Source organism: Genypterus blacodes, unplaced genomic scaffold (genome assembly GCF_046128005.1).
Source record: "Genypterus blacodes isolate CSIRO-AG114 ecotype Tasmania unplaced genomic scaffold, CSIRO-AGI_Gbla_v1 ptg000138l_1, whole genome shotgun sequence".
NCBI lineage: Eukaryota > Metazoa > Chordata > Actinopteri > Ophidiiformes > Ophidiidae > Genypterus > Genypterus blacodes.
In genome coordinates this window covers 397,417-422,939 of record NW_027466940.1, presented here as the reverse complement: position 1 = coordinate 422,939, position 25,523 = coordinate 397,417, and the positions used below count along the sequence as shown (strand labels likewise).

Below are 25,523 nucleotides of genomic sequence, written 5' to 3'. Positions count from 1 at the left end.
TGTGTGTTGGCGATGAACAGATCTGATGAATAAATCCCCTCAGTTGATTAGTCAGTCTACTTAAATGGAAGGTTTTCATGCGATCTCACACACATTCGGCGTCACTCTCACAGACTGACACACACACAAAGTTGAAATTGCGTTAATTTGTCACTCCAACAAAAGTATTTTCCACCGTCCCAAAGTCTAGTGGTGAGTCTACTTTGTATGGCTGATGCATTATGGTTAATAATCCTCTCTGCGGTGACCATGAATTCTACTTCCGGAACATGACATTTCAGCCATATTCACAGTTGTGCCACTAATAAAGGAGATTTTTACTCATTACAGTAGTCCTTGCGTGCTGTTCTCACCCAGTCAATCCATAATCTCAGTCATCAGTCATATCACGGCCCTCAGGTGGCCCTTCAGGACCACAATCAGAGTTGTGTGAGTGGCCGATTTCTCCACACAGAACTCCTTTGAGTCTGAACTCCAACTCTTCTCCATATCTCTAACAATCAGAGGAGTCTAATTTAAATAGCTGCTCTGCAGGATTATTCATGAGGTTTGTTTGAAGTTCAACAGTTCCCTTCTGCACACATGGGACCGGATTTTCAAAAGGTAGATAGAGATGAATTAACGAGGCTGGTGTGATTGATTTAAATATGCACGTAATGTAGGTTTCTTAAGTTTTAGCAGGAAGAAATCCTATCTGACAAATTGGCTCAAAGAACACACTGGACTTCATTGAATCCACATTAAACAAACTCAGTTCAGTTTAATTTTCACCGTCTTTTATATGTTCTACCTACTGTAACTGCTTCCATTGTGTCATTATAGGCTGTATAATTAGCTGAAATGATGGTTATCCAATAGAACAATCGTGTCATTTAAAATACTCGTGGCAGCTCACAAAAAAGCCATCACAGGGAAAAGACTGAGGACGAGCCTCCCATCAGGATCCACAACATCACAACTGCCAATTAAACAAACTGTGCAGAGACTCTGGACTTTGGACTTTTGCGACACTAAATCATTCAGAAATGGCAGAGAAAAGATTGTGTTCCTGTAGAACAAATCTGCCCGTGTCAACCTGTTCACGTCTGAAAAAAGAAGGTGACAAAAATTATTCTTGTATCACAAGTGCAAAGAAAGCAAAAAAACAATATTTCTGAGGTGAGGCAGAGTTTGTGACAGATGCTGCTGCTGTCTGAAACCAAACTCGCTCCTATTTTTGGCATTAATTAGCGGCGGTGTCGTGAGGTGCAGCCCTGGTTTCGGAGGGTCTCAGCCGTGCCCGGGTCCTATCAATAAGGCCAGGATAGATGGCGTCCTGCTGACAGCAAACACTAACAGGTGTCAGGCTCACGTTTAATGAACTTGTGCAGTACAGAAAATGTTTTGTATTGATTACCTGCTCAGCTCCTCAAGCCGAAGCAGACAAATAGTCTTTCTTATCAACATTGAGGAAACAGTCAGTGGGAGTAATAGAGGCAGGCTGGGTGTTCGGAGGCTCAGGGTCAGGGGGGGATAACTGCTGCTGGATCTCTGGGGTCAGCAATTTAACTACTGTCAGCCACCAGGAAAGTGCCCACAACACACACACACAAACTATACAACAAGCCACATAACATAGACGGTCTTTCATAGCTGCACACGATAGGTAAGGCCAAACTAAAAATGTGTCCAATCCAACAAAATGGATGGCTGTGGGTCTAGAAACATCAGTTCAATTGCGCCATGGATTAAGCCTGGGAGAAAATCCATTAGCAGCGGCTGACTGTGCTCTGGAGCACAACCCAAACAAAGGAGTGTTTACTTTGAATGTCTATCGACATCCTTCATACAAGCTCAGATTCATTTCAGCCATGCGGTGGATACATTGCGCTCAAAGACCAGGACAAGGTAGAGTGTTTTCTGAAGCAATCTTTAAATGGAGCAATTCTTCTTGAGGGCTGTCAAGGCCCAGCTGCCAGTGGAGGCAAACACAGACCTCTCTCATCGACCTGCATTAGTGGCTGAGTCACTCTCATTACGTCTTTACAATGGCATTCCTCAGCTCAACACTGAACCTGAGTTTATGCAGGGAAATGAGGGAAGTGGCTTTAGCACTTGAAACGCTACGATGAGTGCTAGTGAAGGAGGCCACAGAGATGTGTGTGTGTGTGTGTATGTGTGTGTGTGTGTGTGTGTGTGTGTGTGTGTGTGTGTGGGTGTGCATGGAGGGGGTTGGGGGGTATAAGAAATGTGAGAAATATGTGTTTTAAGTAAACTCCAGAGTGTAAAATCAGAGGTGGCCTTACTTGTTTGTCATCTCCTGGTTGTATTTACACCGCAGGTCCAGCAGCTCTGCCTGTGCAGTGTTCAGAGCTTTACAGAGGCAGACGGGGAGGAAGTAACAGATTAACTTAAAAAATATATGAACTTTGACCTTAAAGCTACATTACTGAAATGTTTTGGGTACATTAATACATTTTCCCCATTTAAACAACAAGTTAGGTTGACTTCAAACATTGCTTATGTGGGTAATGTAGGAAACATTTTACAGTTTAAATGCCACTTAACACTCTGATACTGAACTCTCTCACTGAGGAAAATCATCTAAGCTATGCATTTATAGTTTCGGAAACAAAGCAGCAGCTGTGCTTGAGTTTCAATAGGGGGCACCATACTGCAATCACATGCTGTGTCTTGAAAACATTGACAGGCTAATTAACAGGTACGGTATGTGCCAAAGTTAAAACCACTTACACGAATGGAGAACCTTGATCTTCTCCTGGGCCTCTGATAGTCTGTCAGACACATTTACATCAGCGCTCTCCTCCTCCCTAAAACAACAAACCACATCAGTGACATCGCCACATTAAAGCCAACATGTATACATTTACTGTATATAGATAGGCAGAAAATATGATGCAAGTAATCCCACCAATGTCTAACACATTTAGTCTGGTGACAACTAAAACACAACACAACTACAATTTCAGGAGTCAATAATAGAAGAATTCACACAGCAGCCACAGACTTAAAATGTACAGAAACATTATATGGAACTAGACTGGAAATGGTTCTGGATCTCTTATGGGGTCATCCTTGGCATTTTGAAAGTACAAGTCTGACTCCTGACTCATATCCTAACATCTCTATCTAGTAAAGCTTGGGCAGTAGCACAGGGTCTCACCCCTCAGCTCGGTCCTGGTGGTTCTGCTGCAGGGAGCCATGGGCTCCGGGAGTCGGCGTGCTGTTGGGAGTCATCAGGAAGGCAGGAGACCTGGATGCCAAGGCCTCAACGGTCACTGGTGCCCCTGATACTGCAGCTCCTTCCTCTGTGGACTCTGTGAGGATAGGAAAGTTTGAATCATTAGGATTGTGTTTTGGTTGAATTTACAGATATTACTTAATTTCATAATTTTTTGTAATTCTACTTATTTTTTCACACCACCAATCACCAGTATTCTATTCTAAAACCCCATTTTCACATTTTCATTTGAAATCCTGCATTAAAGACACTGATTGAAGCGTGATTGCTCCCTGGCCTGTGTGATTGCGGCCTGACCTGTCTTATCAAGGCACTCCAGGTGTTTCTTCCAGTGCCCGCTGAGCTCTCGGACCAGGACCTCGGTGTCTGGGGCCGAACTGTGAAGCTGCTGCAGCCGCTCCTCCAGGGTGTGTGAGGCTTCGAGCACAGGAGCTGGATCTGTGGAGTCACACAAACAAACCTCTGAAGAAAGAACTACTAAGATTCACATGATATTCACGCTACACTTTTCAAAAAAGCAAAATGGCTGTTTTACCGCTGCGCTGTCTGTAAAGCACATTACAGGGTTTTCTGCATAGCAGTTTCAACAGAGGCAGAATATTCCACTGAGACTTGTTTCCAAAGATGTGACTCTAAGACTTTCCACACTCAAACGCCTTTGAAAATTTCACAGGCTTGGACCTAATGACACAAGTACAGTTCCAACCCTTCAAACGTACAGAAATCAAGTCTAATGAGTCCTCTCACGTGCTGATAAATGACAATGAACACAAAAAGAATGCCATGAATATATGACAGAGACTTAGGTCCCAAGTACACACCTTGGCAAAGTGTAGAAAAAGTCTGCTCCTGAAAAGGGGGTTAAAAAAAGCAAGATTCTTTAGCACAACAGAGGAGCTGTTTTGCAATGCATGCGCGGCAGCAGCGGGCCCATGGGGCCAACTAGGAGGCTGTTTCTCAGCTAACAAGTCTCCTCTGTATCATTTGATCATTTAAATTATTATGCCAGGAATTCTCAGGAGGGAGCTCGGCACTCCACATCACAGGGCTGTTTTTAATCTTCCCCTTCCCTTTCTTCCCCTCCCGAAAAGTTCAACAGCTCAGAGAGAGAGAGCTGCTCCTGTTGTGTACCTGCCTGCCGAACACCAAAGGAGGTGACTTCTAGTGCCAAAGCACAGAGAGGGAAGCTCAGGGGAGCTCCTTGACAAGGGGGGAGGCGAGATGTGTAGAGCCACACGCACACATTTGCACTCACACACAGACACACGCACACACACACACACATGCAGACACACACACCGCAGCCCTTCAAAACTCTAAAAGAGGAGGAAAATCGCTGCTTTGCTGCACAAACTTTTCTCCCGCAGCTTTCATCCACTCATCTTAAGACTTCTGTGTGGAGCCCAATTGGATCTCCTCTTCAGTATGGGCACTGACTGACTGACTGAAGTGACTTTTCATAACAAGTTGAAGCCACAGACGAATAAACTTTGCCAGATGCCACAGCGAACACAAACACAAACTCAGCCAGCAGGCCAAAAGAAAGAAGAGCACATAACAAAACTTCTCCGACGTGCAATTTGTTGAAATATTGACCACACATTGCAGCTCGCCATATCTGCATTTTCATCAGAAAAACATTTTGGGCCATTTAATTGATTGAGCTATTTTTCCCAGCACCGTTTACAGTCAAACATTGTCTGCATTCATTGTTGCACCAACTCTGGAGATATTGCATCAGTCACTAGGGACATTGCTATTAAGAGCACAGCTCTTCTAAGACAAACAGGATGACTTAAAGCACAGCTATTCCATCGACCCACTGTCACAGAAATCACTTTATCAGCCTCTTTCCCATATATCCTTTCAACTTTTAATGATCAAAGGACAGAGATTATAGCAAGGGATCTCTCGCACATGGACAAGTCAGGATTATCAATCAGCGGCAGGGGAGTAAAGTGAAGTCAAAATTAAAATGAAGGGATAGACCTTCAGTCTGTATACAAAATTAACCCACGTCAGAGCGGAGCAGCAGGGATTCTCTCTGAGGGCTCTGGATCTACACTTAGTGAGGGGAGAGTACAGGAAGACTGCTGAGAACTACGGAAAACAGAGCTGCTAATTGATGGAGCTGAGCGTCTCTTCACAGCAGCTCTCATGGTAAATTCACTAACTCAAACCTGGAACAGAGAAGGCTGAACAGAATTCCACGGTAAACGCTTCCCTGATGATCAGAATCATATGATGTAGCCGCTGTGACATTATGTTGATTGTGTGAGTCGCAGCTCTCGCTTCGCAAATAAACGGCTCATTTTTTAAAAATCCATCCATTATCTTAATTATGGATGATTGGATGTCTGTTCAGAGGTCGAGATAACGGATCGGGCAACATCGGCTCATTTGGGCTAATAAATCACAGGACATTTAATACATCATTTTCTCCAGTGAAACGCAGGTCCGGCTCCATCTCAGACAAAATGACTGAGAAAAGCAGATTGGCACTCAAAGCTTCAACAATACACATCACTATGAAAAGCTGTCTGCCATTAAAATCAACTTTGTTCATTTACAGACTGGGTTAGCAGGTTCACACTCTTCAAATGGCAACATTCACAGTGTTTCGGTCCAACACACACACTAACTGATTCCATTCTACACCCAACGCCTCCGTTTTAGGCCAGCTTGGCCTCTAATTGGCTGTTGGTCTCTCGCAGATCAAACTGTCCCCGTCTGCGTCCACTCTTATCTTTGTGATTTCCCCCCATACATCTTGTCAGGTCAGACTGAGGCGTAAATGTTTAAAAGTCACCTGGAACATGGAGGTGATGTTTTTGCTTCAGTTTGTTTGTTTGTTTGTTTGTTTGTTTGTGTGTTGGCAGGATGAAGTTATTGATGGGATTTTTATGAAATGTTGTGCAGAGGAGGGTCGCCAGCCAAGGAACAATCGACCAGAGTTTGAGGTGGGAGTGAATCCGGATGTTTATACACAATTTTCTGTTGTCAGAAGGGACACTGTCTAACACTTGCATGATTTTCTTCCTTACTAATACGTCAGCTGTGTGTCCCACGCTAGACTAGCAATAGATGAGATGTGTGTTTCAAAGAGTTTCTTTAAAGAGCCCAGGCTGTGAGGAGTTGCAAGTCTTATACTTGTGGGGAGGACATCCCAAAGTCACGCAGCCGAATAAGAAAGATCTCTCTCCCACTGATGTTTATGTCGATCTGTCTCCAGGCATGGCCGCGCGCCTAGCAGGTCTACAAACATGCAACTACAACCATCATCTAGTGGAGATCCTGCTGATTCAGTAAAGCGCAATCAGTTTCCACGTTCTATTCATCTTCAGGAGGCACTGAGCTCCATCCAAAACAGCTCCCCCATTAGCCAGTTATCCCTTTGCATTAATATCTGCTCAACTAATAAAGACAGAGGTAGCGAGACAGAGAGGTCGTTCAAGTTTGTGCTGGGAGTTTGTACGACGTGATATCACTGCGCCCCCCATGGGCCTCTGAGCAGACAGGACAACATCATACACAGTCTTAACATGCGTCACACTGCAGGAGGATCTGAAAGAAAAATCGCAACAACCCAAAAATGCGGACTTTGCTGCCAATCGTCTGAGGGGCAGAATGGAGTCCAAAGTCGACTTCATTATCCTCTAACGTGTAATCAGCTTTGGCTTTAAATACAAGAAGTCTAAATACTTTGCTATCTCCATTTCAATAGATTTAGAGTTTCATCAGTTTGGGTGATGGGGGTGGGGGGTGGGGGGGAGCGGCGTCCTGCGCTGCAGCAGCTCCCCGGTGGTCGCTGGGCTTCTGTTTCAGCACTATTGCTCATCTCACACCGGGTGGGGGCGGGGGGTTATGTGGGCGAGCCTTCAGTCCTGGGCGAACCTGCCAGAATCAGGACGGCTCACTGGACTGCAAGGCACCGAGGGGGGTGGGGTGGAGGGGAGATGTGCGGAGGAAGGTGGACAGGTTCAGGATGCGGCGTGTGAGGTGGGTGGGGGTAGACCGGGGTGGTGCGCGCGCCAAGACAAGCAGGTGTGTCGGGGCGGTCCGTCTTGGCCCTGTCAGCGATACACCATCATTAGGCGGTGTGGGCGCAGCAGGGTGCACCATTATGTCTCCCTGGGCCCTGTGTAATTACGCTCTGACATAATTAACCCAGCAAGCCCATTAGCCAAGCACTGGCTGGCTGGAGAGCGGGGAGGGAAAAAAAACGCTATAATTATTTGTTGTGCGCATGTTAATGAGGCCAGCTGTGTTCCCATCATACAACACGAACAAATTAATTTACAAGGCTGTGCTTCAAGGTTTTTTCTCTTCATTCAAAACAGACGTGTGTGTTTTTTTCCCCTTCCCTCTGAGTGGACTTCAAGGTCCATAAACACGCTCCGCTGCTGCTGCAACAAACAGTAAGAGTGCTGTAATATTGTTGTCAAGGACCCAAACTGGGTTGACAGAACACAGAAGCTTTACTTCCACCTTCACAGTCAGTGTAAAGTATTATGAGGTGCGTCTGATACACGCCACCTTCCTTTGTCTGCCTGTCAAATATTAGTGCGTAGAAAACAACAGGATGACTCCGCCGTTTGAGATGCGTCTTAAACCGGTGAGCGTTTTGATATTCAGATGGTGAACCCGGCGTCTCGCTTTGCCTTGATGTGGTAAAAAGGAGCGAGAAAGTAGAAAGATGTGGAAGGAAAGAATTATTGCGGGACGCTGCATCTTGTGTACGAGCAAAACAAAAGCTCAAAGCGAAACTTCTTAACTTCACTTTTTTCATTTCTTCCCCGCACTGTTTGTTTGACAGACTGAAGGACGGAGGAAGAGTGACATCAATACAAAGACGTCGTGAGGCTGTGAGAGACGACCGCATCCTCAGCCAGAACGCCTTTATGAAGTGACACAAGATGAGACGGTGAAAACACGAGTGTCAATGATAGCAAACCCAAACACACACTTTAAATCCTGCTTTTACATCTATCTGCTCCCTCCCTCCCTCTTTCTCTCTCTCACACACACACACGGGCGTAAATTCCTACACACACTTGCTGTCTCGTAAGAGCGCACTCACTCCTGGTCCCTCTGGGGTCTCCTACTCCGCGGGGATCAGTTGGAGAGGCCCAGCTCTTTTATGAACATAATGCATTATTAAGCACCTCAAACATCTCCTGGGCCTTTGTTTATTACTGCTCTTATTAATCACTTGTGCATAATCTCGTCCCGCCCAGAGAGCTTTCATTTTACATCAGCTTTTATACGCCCTTATTTCTGATAGACTCCAGCAGACGCTCCCCTCCTCTGCTCTCATCCTGACTGTAGGTACTCAGCTGCACAATTACAATAAAAGCAGCTCTCTCTGCCTCGCAGGCCTCTCATGCCGGCGCTCGCTTATGTATATGGAGGATTGAAGAAGGACAACTCGTCATGCATTTGAATGACTCTGAATTACTAAGGTCAGTGTGTTCTGTTCTGATAATCCTGTAGCCGAGGGAACCGTCTGATGTACGGCACTTATAATGTGGCCGTCTACCATCTCATAATAGAAGACGACATGAGGCATAATGCATGCTTGAACTCGTCTCCAGCGCCGCATTACCGGTGGTCACCACTAGCAAGCACTGTTGTCATAACATTTCCACTAACGCACGAACCCCCCCTCCCACCACACACACACACACACACACACAGCTTGGAGATGCCTAAGGCCCAGCACACACACACTCTTTGAGGAGTGTATTCAGATCAGAATCTTCACAAACTCTCAGTGAGCTCCCTGCTCAGATAAAAGCAGCTGTGTTCTAAAGGAGAGCAGCAGCGAGGTGGATCCTGAGGGATGAGTGTGTGTGCTGAGAGGAGGCGAAGAAGAGCAAACACCTGGAGCGGGAGTCTCAGGGCTACGCCCCTGGCGACAGGGCCTTGCTCCTCTCGCAGAGGTGGCAACAAACGCTGATGTTCAAACGCACCTCTTTCTCACACACGCACGCACGCACGCACGCACGCACGCACGCACGCACGCACGCACGCACGCACGCACGCACGCACGCACGCACGCACGCACGCACACACACACACACACACACACACACACACACACACACACACACACACACACAAGCAAGTCAAGAGGCAGATGGGGAGCAGAATGAGACCCCGAGAAAGACAGAATAAGACGGAGAGAGGAAGTGGGTGCATCGCGGGTAAACCCATGAACTCGGGCAGAAGCTGCCACTGCTGTTCGACGCTCAGCGATCCGGACGTGTTTATCTGCACTGATCAAAAACATGCGGAGGTGATATAAACATTGTTAGGGAAACACTGTTAACAGGCCTCTTTCAAGCCGCAGACTGGGTAGGAGTTACAGTGCACAGCATGGGGAGATGTCACCGGCAAATCAAAACATACAACGCTAATGAAACACTCCAGCGGATTGACACTTCATGAAAGAGAAGAAGAGGAAAAAAACATCTATCAAGAAGTTTCTTCTGTTCTGACTTCACTGTTGCTGCTCTAGTTGCCATTGAACAGGCGCATTATCGCTGCTTTCGCCGCATTAGCTTTCATGACAGTAACATTATCATGCTGGAATCTCACAAATGTAATGGATATGTTATTTGTATTCAATAGTGGGCGCAGCAAAGTGGATAACTGATATGTGACCAGATGTTAATGATAGCGAGGTACAACAGGTCACATATTGAACTGCTGCCTGCGCCCCTCCCCCTCCTTTCCTTGTTCTCCCCGTGCATTCATTAACTCTGCTCTCGGCCTGTTCTGATTGGACCAGCGGCCTCAGTGTCGGCACACAAATGAACACAAACTGACACAAACACACACACTCACACAAACACTGTGAGGGATAGACATTCTCAAATGAAATAATAGGAGGGAAAATGTCCTGCAATGAATAGTAATAACTGCATTAAGATTAACGAGCACGGCGTGTAAAGAATAATTGCATCTGTCAAAAGATTAAAAATACATGAGCTGTAGCATTTGCTGGGGGAATGGAGGGACAGCTCAGCTCACAGTTGTGTTTGAGGGCCAGAGTGAAATGAAGTGGGTCCGCAGCCAAATGACTGTCCTCTGGTGTACCTGGAGCCATCCATTCAAGCAAGGGGTGGGCTGAGACGAGGGGGGGGGGGAGCTGTGACCTTGGACACCAGCAGCAAGACGCACGGTGACAAACAGGCGGAGGATACTGTAGGCCGTCCTCACAGATGGCCTGACACGGAAATAATCTGCTCTTATTGTTTGGCGAGGCATAGCGATAACTGACAGCTGAGGACCTGCAGAGTTCCAGGAGTCACGTGGTCGTCGGCTGGTTGTCGTCGGTTGACCAAAGCCAACTCCTTCAGTCAACTTAACTGGGCAGCGGAAAAAAAAAACATGCAGCTCCACTTTGATCCCAGGATAAAGTGAAACAGACTCCCTTTGTACAGATCGGGTCAGACGGAGGTAAGGGGCCTGCTGTAACCCGACGCCGTGCAGTCCAGTCAAAGTGAACAAAACCACTCGACAGAAAGAGTGAGTGAGTGAGTGTGCAGCTTACTGGTACACAAAGCCCAGTTATCTGCTGCCTTATCTGGATAATGACACTTCTTACTTCTGCCAGAGAGGTTCTGTTTCTGCCTCGGTGTGTGTGGATGTCTGTGTAAGATTGAGCCAAAAACTATTAAAGGATTTTTAGAAAATTTTGTGGCAATGCAGAGCACATAGACAACCATTTAGATTTAATAGTTCTGTGGTAACACTAACTGGCCACTAGGTGGTCGCAGAGACAACAGACGGTACAGGCAGCCTTCAAATCAATGGGTCAGTTTATCAGAGGTAATGTACACAGACATGTATGTGGGTGTAATGGTGAGAGTTTGAGTCTGGATGCTCTCTGCTCTGGGCTTTGATCTCAGCAGGTGGAACGCTGTGCTGTTGGAGTCGGTGCCTCCTCCACTCTCATCATCCACAGACTGTTCACATCATTTGGTCGGGTTCAGGCTCGGGTCAGGTTCAAAATATCATATTCAGGTTTGACTTACTGATAACGGGCAGGGATTGATTTTGTTAACCTGATTACGATGATGCTGTCAGGATGTAGAGTTTTGTTTTTCGGCCTACTGGTCGGTTTCAAGTTTATTCCGACAGAATTTTCTCTGGTTCAAGTCAGATTCTGATTTACAAGACGAGTCAGACTCGGACATGAACTTGTTTGACGACAATTGAAAATGTTACGGCACATCTCCGATCTACTGACAGCACTCTTGGGTTACAGGTGCTGTAATGTCTGGCAGATTGTATCCGGTGCTTGTGCTGTACACATTGCATTTGCACTTGGATACAAGAGACGAAGATCCAATCACAACGCGAGTCTGACCACAAACACGAGTGGTGAGGCGGATCAGATAGCAGCGCGATCACAATGAGTTCTTTGGAGCATTTACACATCGCTTTAACAGGTGACCTTGTTACGTACACAAGCTGTGAATGGAGCTACAAGAGATACAAATCTAGAAATGAGACTTCAAAGTTGATATTAGGTCTCAGCAATCTCTTTGTGTCTGAACATAATAACTCTTAGTTGTCTGTTCTCTACTTGAAAAGACGTCCAGACAAACTACAGCCCACAACATGCTTCTAGGCTTGAATTAAGGCCTTGATATTAAAAGGTTTAGGTCAGAAAATCAAACTGAATACATCTTCAAAGAGCGGCATTTCTTATCAAGGAAATAACTCCAGTCGGTGTGTGCGTGTATGTGTGTGTGTGTGTGTGTATGTCTCGCAAGCAGGGGACTTCAAGGAAAAATGGAGACCTTTAAAAGTCAGTTGCTGCCGTCGCTGTTTCTCTGACGCAGACTTTTATCTTGTATTCATTGAATCAGTAAACAGCATTCTCTTCTCCTGCCACAAGTGTTTCTCTGATCTAGACGGAGATTGGGTTGTGTTTTTTCTGCCGTCTCCTGCAACAAAGAGCAATACAGAACATGTGCCCCACGCCAAATAACAACTAAATAAACATACCGTATGTCTTTCCCCCTCTTGACTCCACATCTCTCTCTCGCTCTCTCTCTCTCTCATTCTCCCTCTCTCTCTCTCTCTCTATCCCTGTCTCACCCCTCTTTTCCCCCTACTGGCCTCATCAGGCTCTGCGTTCCACACTAAGTCAGACTTCAGCTGGGATTTTAATTGGCCCTCCACAATCAACACAGAGCTCCTCGAGGACGTGTTCTCTCCTCCGCCGGGCTACACTCGAGGACCAGCGCTGGGTTTTGAAGTGGCCTCACGCAGAGTCTGGGAAGCCACTCTGTGAGCATAGACTTTGAAAAATAGATAAGAGCCACAGGGTCTAGAGTTTTACGTATCTTATATCCGTGCAGCGCATCTACGCTGTGCAGTGGTTCGCAAATATATGATACTGTATGTCACGTCAGAGGCCGGTAGAGCCATACAGGTATCAGTATGAAATGAAATTGATCTGTAGGGAGTGATCATTGACTGGGGGGGGGGGTTATTCTAGAAGTGATGTGTGGTCTATTTATGATGCTGCTGTTGTTGTTTGTGACTCTCTTCTGGTCTTAGTGGGAGACTCACCTGGGGCCTCAATAAGCTGTTTGTAGATTCCGAGGAACGCCGACTCGGCCTCCTTACTGCGCTTGTTCAGAGCAACCACCTGCAAGGAACAAGACAGTGTTTAGGTCAATAACAGGTATAACAGGTAGAATAACGTCACACTCCTGATGCACAGCACAGTTCACAGGCTTCACATGGTTCAAGGCTTTTTTGCTCCAATGACCAAAATCCTGAAACACACAACAGATCAACCAGTAGGTTTGACACGTAGACGGCTGTGTCTTCATCCAATCGTTCAAGGGACATTACTGCACTGACTTTCAATTTCTAGTTTTCAATTGTTGAATAAATCACTCATTTAGCATTTACAGCAGGTCTCACATTATTGCTGCCACGTTTTGACTGTGAAGGACATGTTTGTTCTTGGTTTGGCATTCATTCACATAGATTCTTTAAAGGTTACGGTTTATTTTTTCCCAACATTGGTCTAGGTGGGGAGGAACCAAATCAAAGGCCCCGTTCCTACTTGCCGTGTTGTGACAGCCGCCCAAACTAGGCATAAAGTACGAGTGTCTCCATCCTGTCTAACTGCCGGGCAGGCGCATGTTGCGAGGTGACATTTGGCCCGGTGAATGTAGGAGTCTGCGTGATGCTCGCAGACTCGCCGGTGTCAGTGGCCTCCATCACCAGCAGCACTCGGCACCTGCTATCCTGCACACGGCGGGTGATGCAAACCAATTAACGATTCATTAGGAGGGACAAAGAAAGTGAATTAGCCACCACCTGGCCCCATGGAGAGGGCACCTGCACCAGTGGGTATGTGGGTTAGGCTGCTATGACCTCCCGCTAGGCCCTCAGCTTGCTCTGTAAGTCACAGGATGCCAGTGGACGCCTCACAACGTCCTGTGCTCCGCCACAGCAAAGCAGATCAACTTTGTCCCAAAAATTTACCCCACTACTCCGGCGGACAGAATCCTAATGATCGTCTATTGTCTGTTTCATTTTTGTCACTGTCCATTACAGCCTGCGTCCAATCAGCCCAATGGACTCCACAAAGTCGCGGTCAAGCTCCAGCACGGCCGAGCCTCGGCTGCTGTTTATTGCTATGACTGCGCTTCAAAACATCCATTTGAAGCATGGGGCCGAAAACACTTATGAGAATGGTTGTGGTTGCTGGGTGGGGGGGTGAGGGGGGTCGGCGCTGGGGTGGGGTCCGGGGGTGGGGGCTGTTTAGTGGGGTTATAAATAAGGTGTGTGGAAAACAGCGAAGGGACGGAGAGCCTTTGATTTACTGGAAATGGCTGGCGTCTTCCCCGGGGAGGCATAACGACAGCATCATGTTTAAAGAAATATCATAAAGATCAAGCAAATCCCCCCCATCACTCCCACTCGGAGCAGCTCGGAGGAGTTCATGGAAAATGGAAAAGGCTGAAACCCCAATCAATACAGATGCAATAGTCTGCAGCTCTCAGCCAGCTCGCTGCTACACTCTGCTGTTGTTTCACTCAGCTACACCCCCAATTTAACCCCACACCCACCAACACTATACATACACCCCACCTCGCCCCCTCAGTCCTCTTCCATCTTTCAAAACGTGACATTAATGTTTGTCGGTTTGCAAACAGTGAAAACAAGTGAAGAGTATGCACCCCCCCCCCCCCCCCCCCCCCCCATAACCACCATAAGACCCACCAGTGAAGTCATGTTTACAGCTTTAAGTGCAGGTTATGAGTAACATCAACAACTGCTGTTGGTCCAGCTCAGGTTTTCTGAGGGGAGCGATGATGTCTCTGTGCTTCAGCGTATGCTTCATCATCGTGAACCAGGGCCCAGTATGTAGGTTTATGCTCAGAGTCATTATTCCGTCTTTAAAATGGACCAGAATTCTACAAGCAACAATATGTGTCGCGAATAAATGTACTTAAGTGTGAGAGAAGGTCTCTGCTGCTGCATTATTTAGGAGAGCTCAGAGGTCCCCGACGACAGGCAAGAGGTGTAAGGCGGCTGCACACAGAGAGGGGACTCATGCTGCACCAACAAAGGGTTAATGCAGAGAAACAGACTGAACTACTTACGAAACTGAGGAAATATGTAATGAAACGCACATCAACACAAAGAAGGTCGTGATTGACATCATTACTAAACCTTACATGTGTTTGGCCTCACACACACTTAACACACACACAGACCAGTCTAGAAGAGCTGGTGACTGGTAAGGGTGTAGTCTGGATTTCAAGCGCTCGTTGGACTTAACTGTCACTACTCCTGAGCTGATTAAACCAAAAATGATCATATTTCGTCCTAAAGTTTGACTCTTATAGTGATAGCTCTGGGCCTTAAACATAAGCAAGTGTAGTTTGTTACACATGCCGGCCCTGAGCTCATTCCCAGTGATGCACCTCTGCTCTTCTAAAGCTCTGCTCCACCACCCAAATGATCTGTCATCAACCTGAGCTTCAGCCGGAGCCACATGGCCGCTGCGGCAGGGTGGCTGAACGCGATGCTAGTCCCTGACAGTTCTGCTGCCTGACCCGCCCTCCGCTGACGCAAACACACCAAATGAGGCTCCCAGCCGCATACGTAGGAAGCCCATGGCTCCTGTGAAAGCAACAGGCTCCATCTTTCAGAGGCACGCAGGGTCTCCTGGCCCTCCATCATCCTTTAACGAGAGAACACGGAGATTACCTCCACAATCACACCATTAACCTGCCTACAGACGCTAGCAAAGACATCAATCACACGCCTTCCTGATGCCTTCTCACGTCAGAGCCTGCTTTGCCTGTAGATGCCCCCAACACCCCCCTCCCCTCATTTCCAACCAGGCTCCACCCCCTCCCAACCCCCAGCTGCCATCAAAGCCCTCCGATGTGTCGTGCATAATATTCGAGGGAGTCATCTTTATCTCTGTGCTAATCCACCTTCAGCCAACCACAGGGGATTGAACCAAAAGTCCCATAATGACAGAAACAAGCAGATGCTGTCGCACACACAGAGGTGCAGCAGATCTATTCTCTCCCGGCTCTGGCATTGGCTACAGCTCAGAGCGCCGTCTTTGTTTGCACCCGTTTGGTGATAAAGGATATGGCTGCCGAGGGAATGGGCTTGGCCGCAGGTTGATTTTACAAGCGCGAGCAAAGCCGAGGGCAGAATAGCAAGAGAGACACAAAGGAAACCTGTTAGCGCTCCTCCATAACTCTTACGTGCACAGCCGCTGGGACAAGGCTGCTGGGAAATACTCACCGATAAGCCTCTGAGAATACTTACAGTGCCCCCCCCCACCCCCCCACCCCCACCAGTGAGTCTCTGTGTGCGCATGTGTGTGTGTGTGTGTGTGTGGCTATGGACGCGTGAGAACCGGAGAGCGTGTGTTAAAGAGAGAGAAATAAATGAAGGATGAAGCAGCAGAGCAGGAAGAAGAACAAGAAGAAGAGTAAAGGACTGAGCGACAGATACACTGCGAGAGAGAGAGAGAGACGCACAACAGGAAGGAGAGGTTCCCATAAAGCATGCAATTAGCAATTATGCAGTCATCAATTACAATTATCACAACTGGTGATTATGCAATTATCACTCTAAATCATGGTTTTCCCCCTCAGCCTTACCAGTTTGCCACCTCCTGTGATTTGGGTGTTTGAGGACGAGCTGTGATGATGCAGGTGATTAGAGTGTGTGACAATGACAGGGGTGTCAATTCAGCTCTTGCACTATAGGTGTGTGTGTGTGTGTGTGCACCCGCGTTCACAGCCTGTCTACATCTGATTCAGTGTTAAGAGCGTGAATCCGATATCAAGTTTTGAACCCAAAACCTCAAATCTGATGGGAAGCCAACAAGATTGACATTCTGCCATTCTTAAACCTGCTTTATACAACGGAGTAATAAATCCATTGATTTTGAGAATAAACTATTTTGAGGAAACAATCGGGAATTGTGAGTGTATGAGCCAAACAGGAGCCTGTGAGGAGGTGAAGCTCTGATGACATCACTCACTGACATCACAAATAACCAAACTTTCCATCCTCCAATCATCCCATCTACGTATAGTCTCAAACTCTCTCCACTGTAACACTCTATCATAGTCAATCATAGTAAACTGTAAACAAAATCGATATTCCAGTCAGTACAATCTGATCTAATCCTTTAGGCTTTAAGTTTAGTTATAGCTTCCATCTGTAATAATCCACCTTCAAGTTTTGGTATTAATAATACATTTCACTGTGTTTCTCTCTGTATCCCGCTGCACTAAAGCAGCAGATTCACATGGACTTCGCCAACTCGCCTGCTTGCCTTCCACAAAGGGGATCAAGTCCAGCCTTTAAAGAACACAGCGTTCTTTATTGTTGAAGGAATTCCAAACACACAGTTAGGCATTGAAAGAGACACGACACCAAGCTAACTGACTTACACGCTGAATTTCCTTTTGAGTCGTTGCATAAAATCAATCGTCTCTCTTCTCCTGCATGTGCGATTTGGAGATTGAGGTGCTTCTTAGATATGAATCTGAATCTGAGCGAAGCTGACGTGAGCACTCGGGTGCTATTGCTTTCAGATGATGTCGAGCTCTATCCTGCGTTTACATTATTTTGTCCTTTAAGGCCGGTTTTCCTATACGTTAGTGTGTATATGCACGGACCCTCCCGCCTGTGCCTCCATCTCAAGGTGAACGTGGTTGCTGCTGCGTCTGGTTGGGGACAGCAAATGTATGATTCCATAGCCCCTGAGGCCTCTAAATTACCTGTCATCTTCCCCATGATGCAAAGGTCAGTGCACAATCATAGGAGTCCATCCTACTGTGCTGCTCGCTGAGCGCCAGTCCAGCCCACGGCCTGACAGGATGTCACAACAGCCCCAGTCCCGCTCCGCGCTTATTAGAACAAAACAGTAGGAAGCCCACCACCACAACACTGCTTGTCATAACACTTTCCAGACGAATCCACTGGATTCATTAAAAGTGTTAATCAAAGAGTCTAAGTGCTGAGGAAACGCGGTGAAATACAGCCTGCACGCTACTGTTACACACACACACACCCGCACACACACGCGCGCACACACACGCACACACACACACACACTCACACACACACAGACACACACACAGTGACATGTTGATCATATTTTAATTTTTCTAATATGCTAAGAAGGTTTAAGCAGTAATCTTGTATTTTGATTGAATACATCTTATTCATTTTAATTTGGTATTGCGTTACAGCCTCCCATCGATCGGACCTCCTTTTCTCCTTTTCTAAACATCTACATCCCAATTTATTTTCATCTGAAAATGTAATTCCATATCTGGCTCAAAACTATCCCACGTGGATACATTATTCATGACGTCCATTCATTGTAAAGGATATTGCATCTTATATTTCAGACGCTGTTATTATCAAACATGGAAATATAAAAACACAGGAAGTCCATTAATAAAGTTGCATATTTCAAATTGATTGGACTTGGATGAAACCTGTGGGAATGAAGCTTCCAAGGATCTGAGGGGAAAACGAGGCTGGATTATGTTTGGATTATTTTTCCATGTCATTAAACATTTTGTATTTTACCCTTTTACACTGACTCAATAGAGTTGAAACTAAAATGCAAGTAAACACTCTGACCGATTTATATTTGCCCAGAATTTGCCGGTAGAAGATCTGCTGAAGGTGAAACGCGTCTCTGTTCTTTACATTTGTGATCTGTGTGTAGGAGTCGTGACATCACATCAATGGAAGCCTGAAATAACTGATAGAATCTGAGGCGTGTGTGTGTGTGTGTGTGTGTGTGTGTGTGTGTGTGTGTGTTTGTGTGTGTGTGCATGTTATCGAGTTTAAATGCTCAAAGTAACCACATCAGCCACATTTGCATATTCAAAAATCTGGGAATTCTCAAAGTGGGATAAAGGGTAGATGCGCTTTAAAACATTATGCTGTAGTTCATTGATTTTTTTGTAGAAAAGCAAAAAATATTGGTCCATGCAGAGTGTTTTCATGCTTTAAAATGTGTCTGCAGGGGAACGTTAAGGATTTTCTATTACATTCATTCCAAACGGAGTATTCTAAAATACCTTCTATAGACTCTTTCGTTCATTCCAATTTCCTTTACGTGTAAGCAGCATAAGAAGAGCAAATACAAAAGCATAATTTAGCTTCCAGAAGCAGCGAGGGTTGATATTTTAGCCACACTGCTGCAGCCATCAGCGCCGGCGTTTGTTTTGCTTTGCGTGGAGGTTGAGAGGAGGCGGGAGGACAGAGATGAGTTGGTGTGGAGTGACTGATGAGTAGGTGCAGGAGAGGGCCAGAGGTAAACACTGTGGCAATGCAGTCTGGACGGTGAGAGACCTGCGCACACCCACGCACGCCCACACACACACACACACACACACACACACACACACAAAAAAGTCTCCCTCACACACGCACACACCAGGAGGCTGCGTGTGAAGGCAGATTTAATCATGGTGACACCCATCTTTGAGAGTGAGGTGGCTGTGCGGCCGAGGCGGTGGCCGTCGCTGGATGCCCGGTGAGATGAGCAGTCAGAGCAGTGACACACATCTCGTCGCCATGTCAATTCCAATCAGCCGAGCCTGTCAGTCAACACGCCGCGCTTGCCGCCGACTGACTGACGCCGCCGCCATGCTGCCACTGCAGAACACCGACACCGCCGCAGCCAAATAAATGGGCAGCGCTGACCACACCGATATTCCTTTGTACCACTAACACTCCTGTTGTGAACACATGCGGCAGCGACACAGTGACAAATGCAAGGAGAAAACACAACTTGATTCATTGGCTGGGAGAGGAATTGGGGCAGAAGTAGAGCAGAAGAGAGGAGAAGAAAGGAAAAAGTAAAGAAAGTAAAGCAGAAAAGCCTTCAAGTCTTGCTCTGTCAATGTATACACGTTTTTGCCATAACTGCAGTACAGACAAACAATTGAAATAGTGAGTGGATGTGAATTGTTTTTAACACTACAAACTGGCTCATTCACCTGGATAGGAACAAATCCAATCTCACAATAAATAATTACAACTTTATTGGATTAGTCCACCATGAGAAACATTAGGAAATACTACATCATTTGCTGCGCGTTAAATACAAGACGAGATGAAACGAGCAAGACCTCAAGCCAAAGCCCCCGGTGGACAGTATGTGTAATGACCCGGGCTGAGAGGTGAGCTCGTCTCCACAGATCCAGGTGGAGTCGCCGTAATCCTGATGGACGTGGCCCACTGAGCGGCGTGCCAGACAGAACACGGCACGACACTAAACCCAGATCAAAGGGCCTGCTGTCTCTACCACACTGCAGGGGCCTTCTGGGGCCCTCTTACCGCCATTGCAACCGACAGGCAGCAGGAAGGCGCAGCGCCCCCCCCCCTCTCCCCCCCAACACTAAACTCCAAACACCAACCTTGGCGTTTGCACCTGAAAGTCACGGCAAAGTCAAGTCGAGAGCCAGAGAGAAATAAACACAGAGGAAAACAAATCTTTTCTGAACGTCTTTGTAGATCAAAAAGACGGCAGTCGTCGTTCTCTTTGAGCTATTGCTTTCAAATGTTTGATGCAGTGAATGACCTGAACCTTAAAGAAAGAGTGTCTGCTGAAAACAATCACGCATCTATCATAGCATGATGGGAGAGTGCAGGGGGAGAGGGAGGTGTGTGTGTGTGTGTGTGTGTGTGTGTGTGTGTGTGTGTGTGTGTGTGTGTTGAGGCTAAGATGAAGGCACAGATGATGTAGTGAAAGGGAGGCTTGTGAAAAGTAGTAATGAGCACACCTGGGCGAGATTTCAGGAGTGGGAGAAGTGTTAAGAGGAGAGAAGAGGGGAGAAGAGTAGGTAAGGACTAATTATAAAAATAAAGTGGCCCCATTATCCTGCCGCTGTACTGCCCCAGTGAACAAAGCTACAACAGATGGGGTGTCACGGGTAACTGTGCCAATGTGAGTCAAAGCCCTGGAGTGGATGGACCCTGGCAGGCCCACAGCGGAGCGGTGCTGGCAAGGGGGAGGCACAGCTGCATATCTCATCCTCAGACACATGTTGACAGTGTTCCTCCAGCCCTGCCTGCACCAGTCAAGGTGAGACAGCATGACACAAAGAGGGAGTGAGAGAGGGAGGTAGAGAGAGAGAGAGAGATAGGGTGGAGGGAGAGGGAGGGAGGGAGGAAGGGAGAGAGAGAGAGAAAGAGAGAGAGAGATAGTGCTCCACTATGATGGATAGCGTTCTCCATCCACCTCTCCTCTCTCTCCCTCTTAGAAGGCTGGTGACTTTCCAGTGAGGCAATTATCATTGCGGAATGCATAATAGCCTAATTAATTACAGGTGTCAGCTCTGCCTTTGTTTCAGCATGGAGGAACATCATGCCAAAGCCGCATCCGCTAAGAAGAGCAACGCTGATGAACGAGCCTTGAACCGAGACTAGAAGAGCACAGCTGACTGAGAAACCAAATGCCACAAAGACAACCTGAAGTCTGCCAAACAATCCCTGTCTGTTGCTCACAGAAGATGGATTAGAAACACATGGCGCTGAAATTAGGTCCATTATTTCCTTGATAAATCTGCGCTTGTCAATTGCGGCACTCAGAGGAAGATCTCAGGTAGGCCGGCGTGAGGCGGCTCTGGGTAATTTTGTTCAGAGTGCCAGAGATCAGCGCGGCGTTGGTGGCAGCGCTATCAACAACCCAACAGCCGCCTTGCCTCGTGTTCCCGACAAACACGGCATATCATTTGTCCTGTCAGATTTGCCGATTTCATTCATTGTAGTGCGAGCGGCGGAAAGCAGACAATTGCTGCGGAGAGAAAAAAAAGGCCTAACAGACCTGCAGAGGAGAGACGTGAATGATGGGGTGACGAGCGAGGAGAGACACACAGATCCCTGTTATTCTGCTGCTCAGCTCAACACAAGCAGACACATCGGCAGAACTTAATACAACAGCACACTGTTAGGCTGGGTGTGTGTTTGTGTCTGTGTGTGCGTGTGTGAGTCAGTGGGGTGGGGGTTCATGCATGCATGCGTGCAAGTGTGTCTTTCTATGGGGGGTCGTGGCGGTAGGCTGATAATCCCTCCACGCCCCCAGGCAGTGGGGGCTCATTGTGGAGTACATTGAGTCTAATGGGAGCGGGCGCTGCAGTTGCATGCAGCTCTCCACACTCCCACTGTGAGAAGAGTTTTACATAATTAATGACTGTTGATGTTTCCCAGGTAGTCGCCCGGCAAATTCACTCCAGACTCGGCTGCCACCGTTGTCGGTTCCACAGAGAATGAGCGACACCAGAACAGACAGCTTACATTACAGGCATAAATAAGGCAATTTTGTACAGTGTCTTCAGACATTACGGTGAGGCGGGTTCAGGGCCGACGATTCGACGTGCTTCAGAGAAACGCTCAGAGAGCTTTTCTGTGTCTGGCAGTCTGCAGAGAATTTGAGAGGAAAACTGCTTCCTTTAGTGTTTTTACAATTCTGTATGCTGCTGCAGACGCAGACAGAAGCGCAGCACCTTTTCAAGATAACGTTGATGTCTCCAGACGGATGATCATTCATGTCTGCATGAATCAGTCTAATCTGAATGTCGATCTTAATGCGCATGAGGATGCTGCTCGGGTTTGTATGTTTGTGGGCACCGGCAGCCTGGCGAGGCCTTGGGCTGTGCACATATTGCTCTGAAGCACTCCACATTTATACTGGAGCATGTTAAATTAAACATTTAAACACGACACCAAGGGAAGGCTATTTTTTACTGCTCTCAGCCCACTACTCATTATTAATTTGTAATAACCTTTAAGGCTTTTTGATGTCATACATATTTTAAAGAGAGATATCACTCCCAGCCAGCCTGTCGATGACGGATCACCAGAGCGCCATCGAAATGTGCCTTCAGCTGCTATAATTAGGAGCAGGTGAGGGTTCAGAGTGATCTTTGTGCAGCGGGTGTGTCCGTACACAAACGCACACACTAATGCATCACACTGACACCTTCCAACCCAAAGATTAAACAGTATATTTGTTTTTAAAGGCGAGCAAACATTTCCCCCCAACTGATTTTGCCCAGGAAAGTATCATATTAGTACGACACTGTGGAGTCTTTCATGCAGTGACCTGACGGTGATTTTGAGGCTTTTATGTATTTATGAATGTTCCGTGTACGGCAGTTCATTTCTGCTGCATAAATCAGCCGAACACTGGGGGGAAGGAGGCACATTAACACCCCGCCCTGTGTCTCCTTCATATCCTCTGTTGGAGCGCTGGCCAAGGCCCATCTCTGCTCCCCCTCAGCTGGGAGCCCCTCCGTGCCCGCTGGATGCCAGCCTAAAGCTCGTGTTCGCCGGTGCCAACACGCCACTAAAAGCTGTAAAACAAATGAGCTCTGTTTGGTTAATGTACACTGATTGACCTCTGCTGCCAGAAATTTGATGTCATGATTGTAATGACCGGCTTTCCCGCCTGATCGCTCATATGCGATGTGACAGGCGCGAGGTGGCATTTCACTCTGAATGAAGGAGAGCTAATCAGACGAGATGCCTATAGCAGAAAACACCAATCTGCTGCGTCCAAAACTCAATCCTATAAACCCCGCAACAAGATCAGTCAAATCACAAGATCAGTCAAATCATTCTGTATTTGATCATATGCAGGTGGAGAGAAAGTTTTTCGGTTTGAATGTCACAATTAAAGGTTAGATCAGCAATATAAGCATCCAAAGGAAAATGTTTCAGGGGTCAAATTTGAGGCGTCTTTACTTTCCGTTTTCTTGTCTGTTTTTGCCTGCAAAATATGAAAAGAAACGCCAAGACTTTTACATAAATGAACCCCGAGTGCACGGTTGGTGGCGTCACGTGTGCGGGCGAACGGGCTAACACGTGACGCCGACGAAAGAATAATACCACATCCGTTATGTTACATCACTGCAAAACGCGCAAGCTGGAGAACACTAAATCCATCTTAAATAGCCTCAGAAACAACTCTTCAGCAGGCTTTATATATAGGACCTGACTTTAGTGGGTATCTATTGGATGCTGAGTGTTACATAACCCTCCATATGCTCCGAGTGTAGGACAATTCCGTGAGGGTTATAAATAAAGAAACCTGACGCACGGCTGCAGCCACTGTGATTTGGGCAAGTTCTCACATGGGATGTCATAGTTCTGCAGTGCTAGCCCCACTGCTATTTCAGGCTCTGCCTCATTAGAACATCCGCCGTGAGTGGAGGAAAAGAAATATATAACAGACTGAACAAAAGACGTTTCATTAGCGAAGAGAGAGGATGAAGAGTACGTTCACCCTTCAAGCCACAGCGCATTATGGGCTCAAGCTCCCCCGCGCTCACCACATTAGGGGGTAGAGTCGATGTGGCGGCTGGTGCCCACACAGTGACGGGTGATGTCCTCACTCAGGTGTGTGTGTGTGTGTGTGTGTGTGAGACCCTGACGGCTGAGGGCCGCTCATCACATGATCCCACAAGCCAGAGGTCTGCAGGACTCCATGACAGGGGCACAAACACGCAACCTGCCACAATGACTGCAATTACCCCAGATCCACCACCCGCAACAGAGCTGTGTGTGTGTGTGTGTGTGTGCGAGTGTGAGGGATAGGCCGTACAATAATGCATAAAAGTGTGATATCGTGCATGAGAGAGAAAGAGAAGGTTTGAGAAGACGCACATATTGCATTATTCCATGTATGTGCCTGTGTGTGTGTGTGTGTGTGTGTGTGTGTGTGTGTGTGTGTGTGTGTGTGTGGTTCTGCAGAGGTCCTCTCACACCACAGCAGGCTGGCTAATTTAGTTAGGGAATAGCTGGCTGTCCTTCAGGTGAATGGACAGAGATTGGTCTCAATATGAGATGTAATAAAACAAGCCCATCACTGGATCTCACCGCACCTTCGGCTGTCCTTCACATGTCTGCCCATAAGACCACACACACGCGCGCGCACACACACACACGCACGCGCACGCACACGCACACACACACACACACACACGCACACACACACACACAAACACACACACAAACGGCCCAGTGCAATCACATAAAGGCCCACGAGGTAGGTTTGCCAGACATCCATGAAGCAAGAATTTCCTTCCCGTTATTTTACTTCCTTTATAAAATATTGATTCATTATTCAGATTTCTTACAAGCAACAACAACAATATCTAAAGGGAGTAAAGTCACTGTAATATTTTGTTTTGATGGAGCAAAAATGGACTAAATGTCCAAAACATGACATTTAAGTTCACCCGTACACTGAACATTAAAATTTTCTTACAATTTATTATTATCTGCTAGTTTTCCCATTATTGCAGGTTAAGATTCAAGCCCTTAAGGAATGAACACATAACCTTTGACCTCTCCAGACAACTTTTCAAATGACATAAAATTTTAGTTTACATTAACTAGAATTTCCATTTCCCTGTTACCACGGCTACAGAACCCTGCACCTTCTGGCTTCACTGAGGAAGCTGTGACTCGGCTAGGATCCCTGATCCTTCTGTGAGTTCCAGCAGCTCCTCTCTCTAGCTGTCCCTTCCTCCTCCACACCTAGCTGGGTCCTTCACTCCAGAAGAGCCAGAGCTCCCCCACTAATCCACAGAGACCCAATTACAGGGACTGCAGAGGAATCACACAGAGATGCAAAGTAACTTTGCTTTAATTGAGGATGTGTTTAACACTCTCCTCAGGCCACCGTGGCCACTTTGTGTGTCTGATGAAACAGAGCCCTGCTGTGGGA

The 25,523-nt window shown here is 46.9% G+C and overlaps 1 protein-coding gene across 2 annotated transcripts in view; it reads right to left on the bottom strand.

Annotated features, from left to right (window-relative positions):
- The window catches only part of cux2b (cut-like homeobox 2b), an 84,688-nt gene that overhangs the window by 13,690 nt on the left and 45,475 nt on the right, over positions 1-25,523 (bottom strand). For both annotated transcript variants that reach the window (XM_076164710.1, XM_076164711.1), the window contains exons 4-8: positions 12,833-12,911; positions 3,539-3,679; positions 3,164-3,317; positions 2,734-2,810; positions 2,286-2,352 (exon numbers count right to left, since the gene is read on the bottom strand). In XM_076164710.1, the coding sequence (XP_076020825.1) occupies positions 2,286-2,352; positions 2,734-2,810; positions 3,164-3,317; positions 3,539-3,679; positions 12,833-12,911 (518 nt within the window). The remainder of the gene's footprint in view (positions 1-2,285; positions 2,353-2,733; positions 2,811-3,163; positions 3,318-3,538; positions 3,680-12,832; positions 12,912-25,523) is intronic.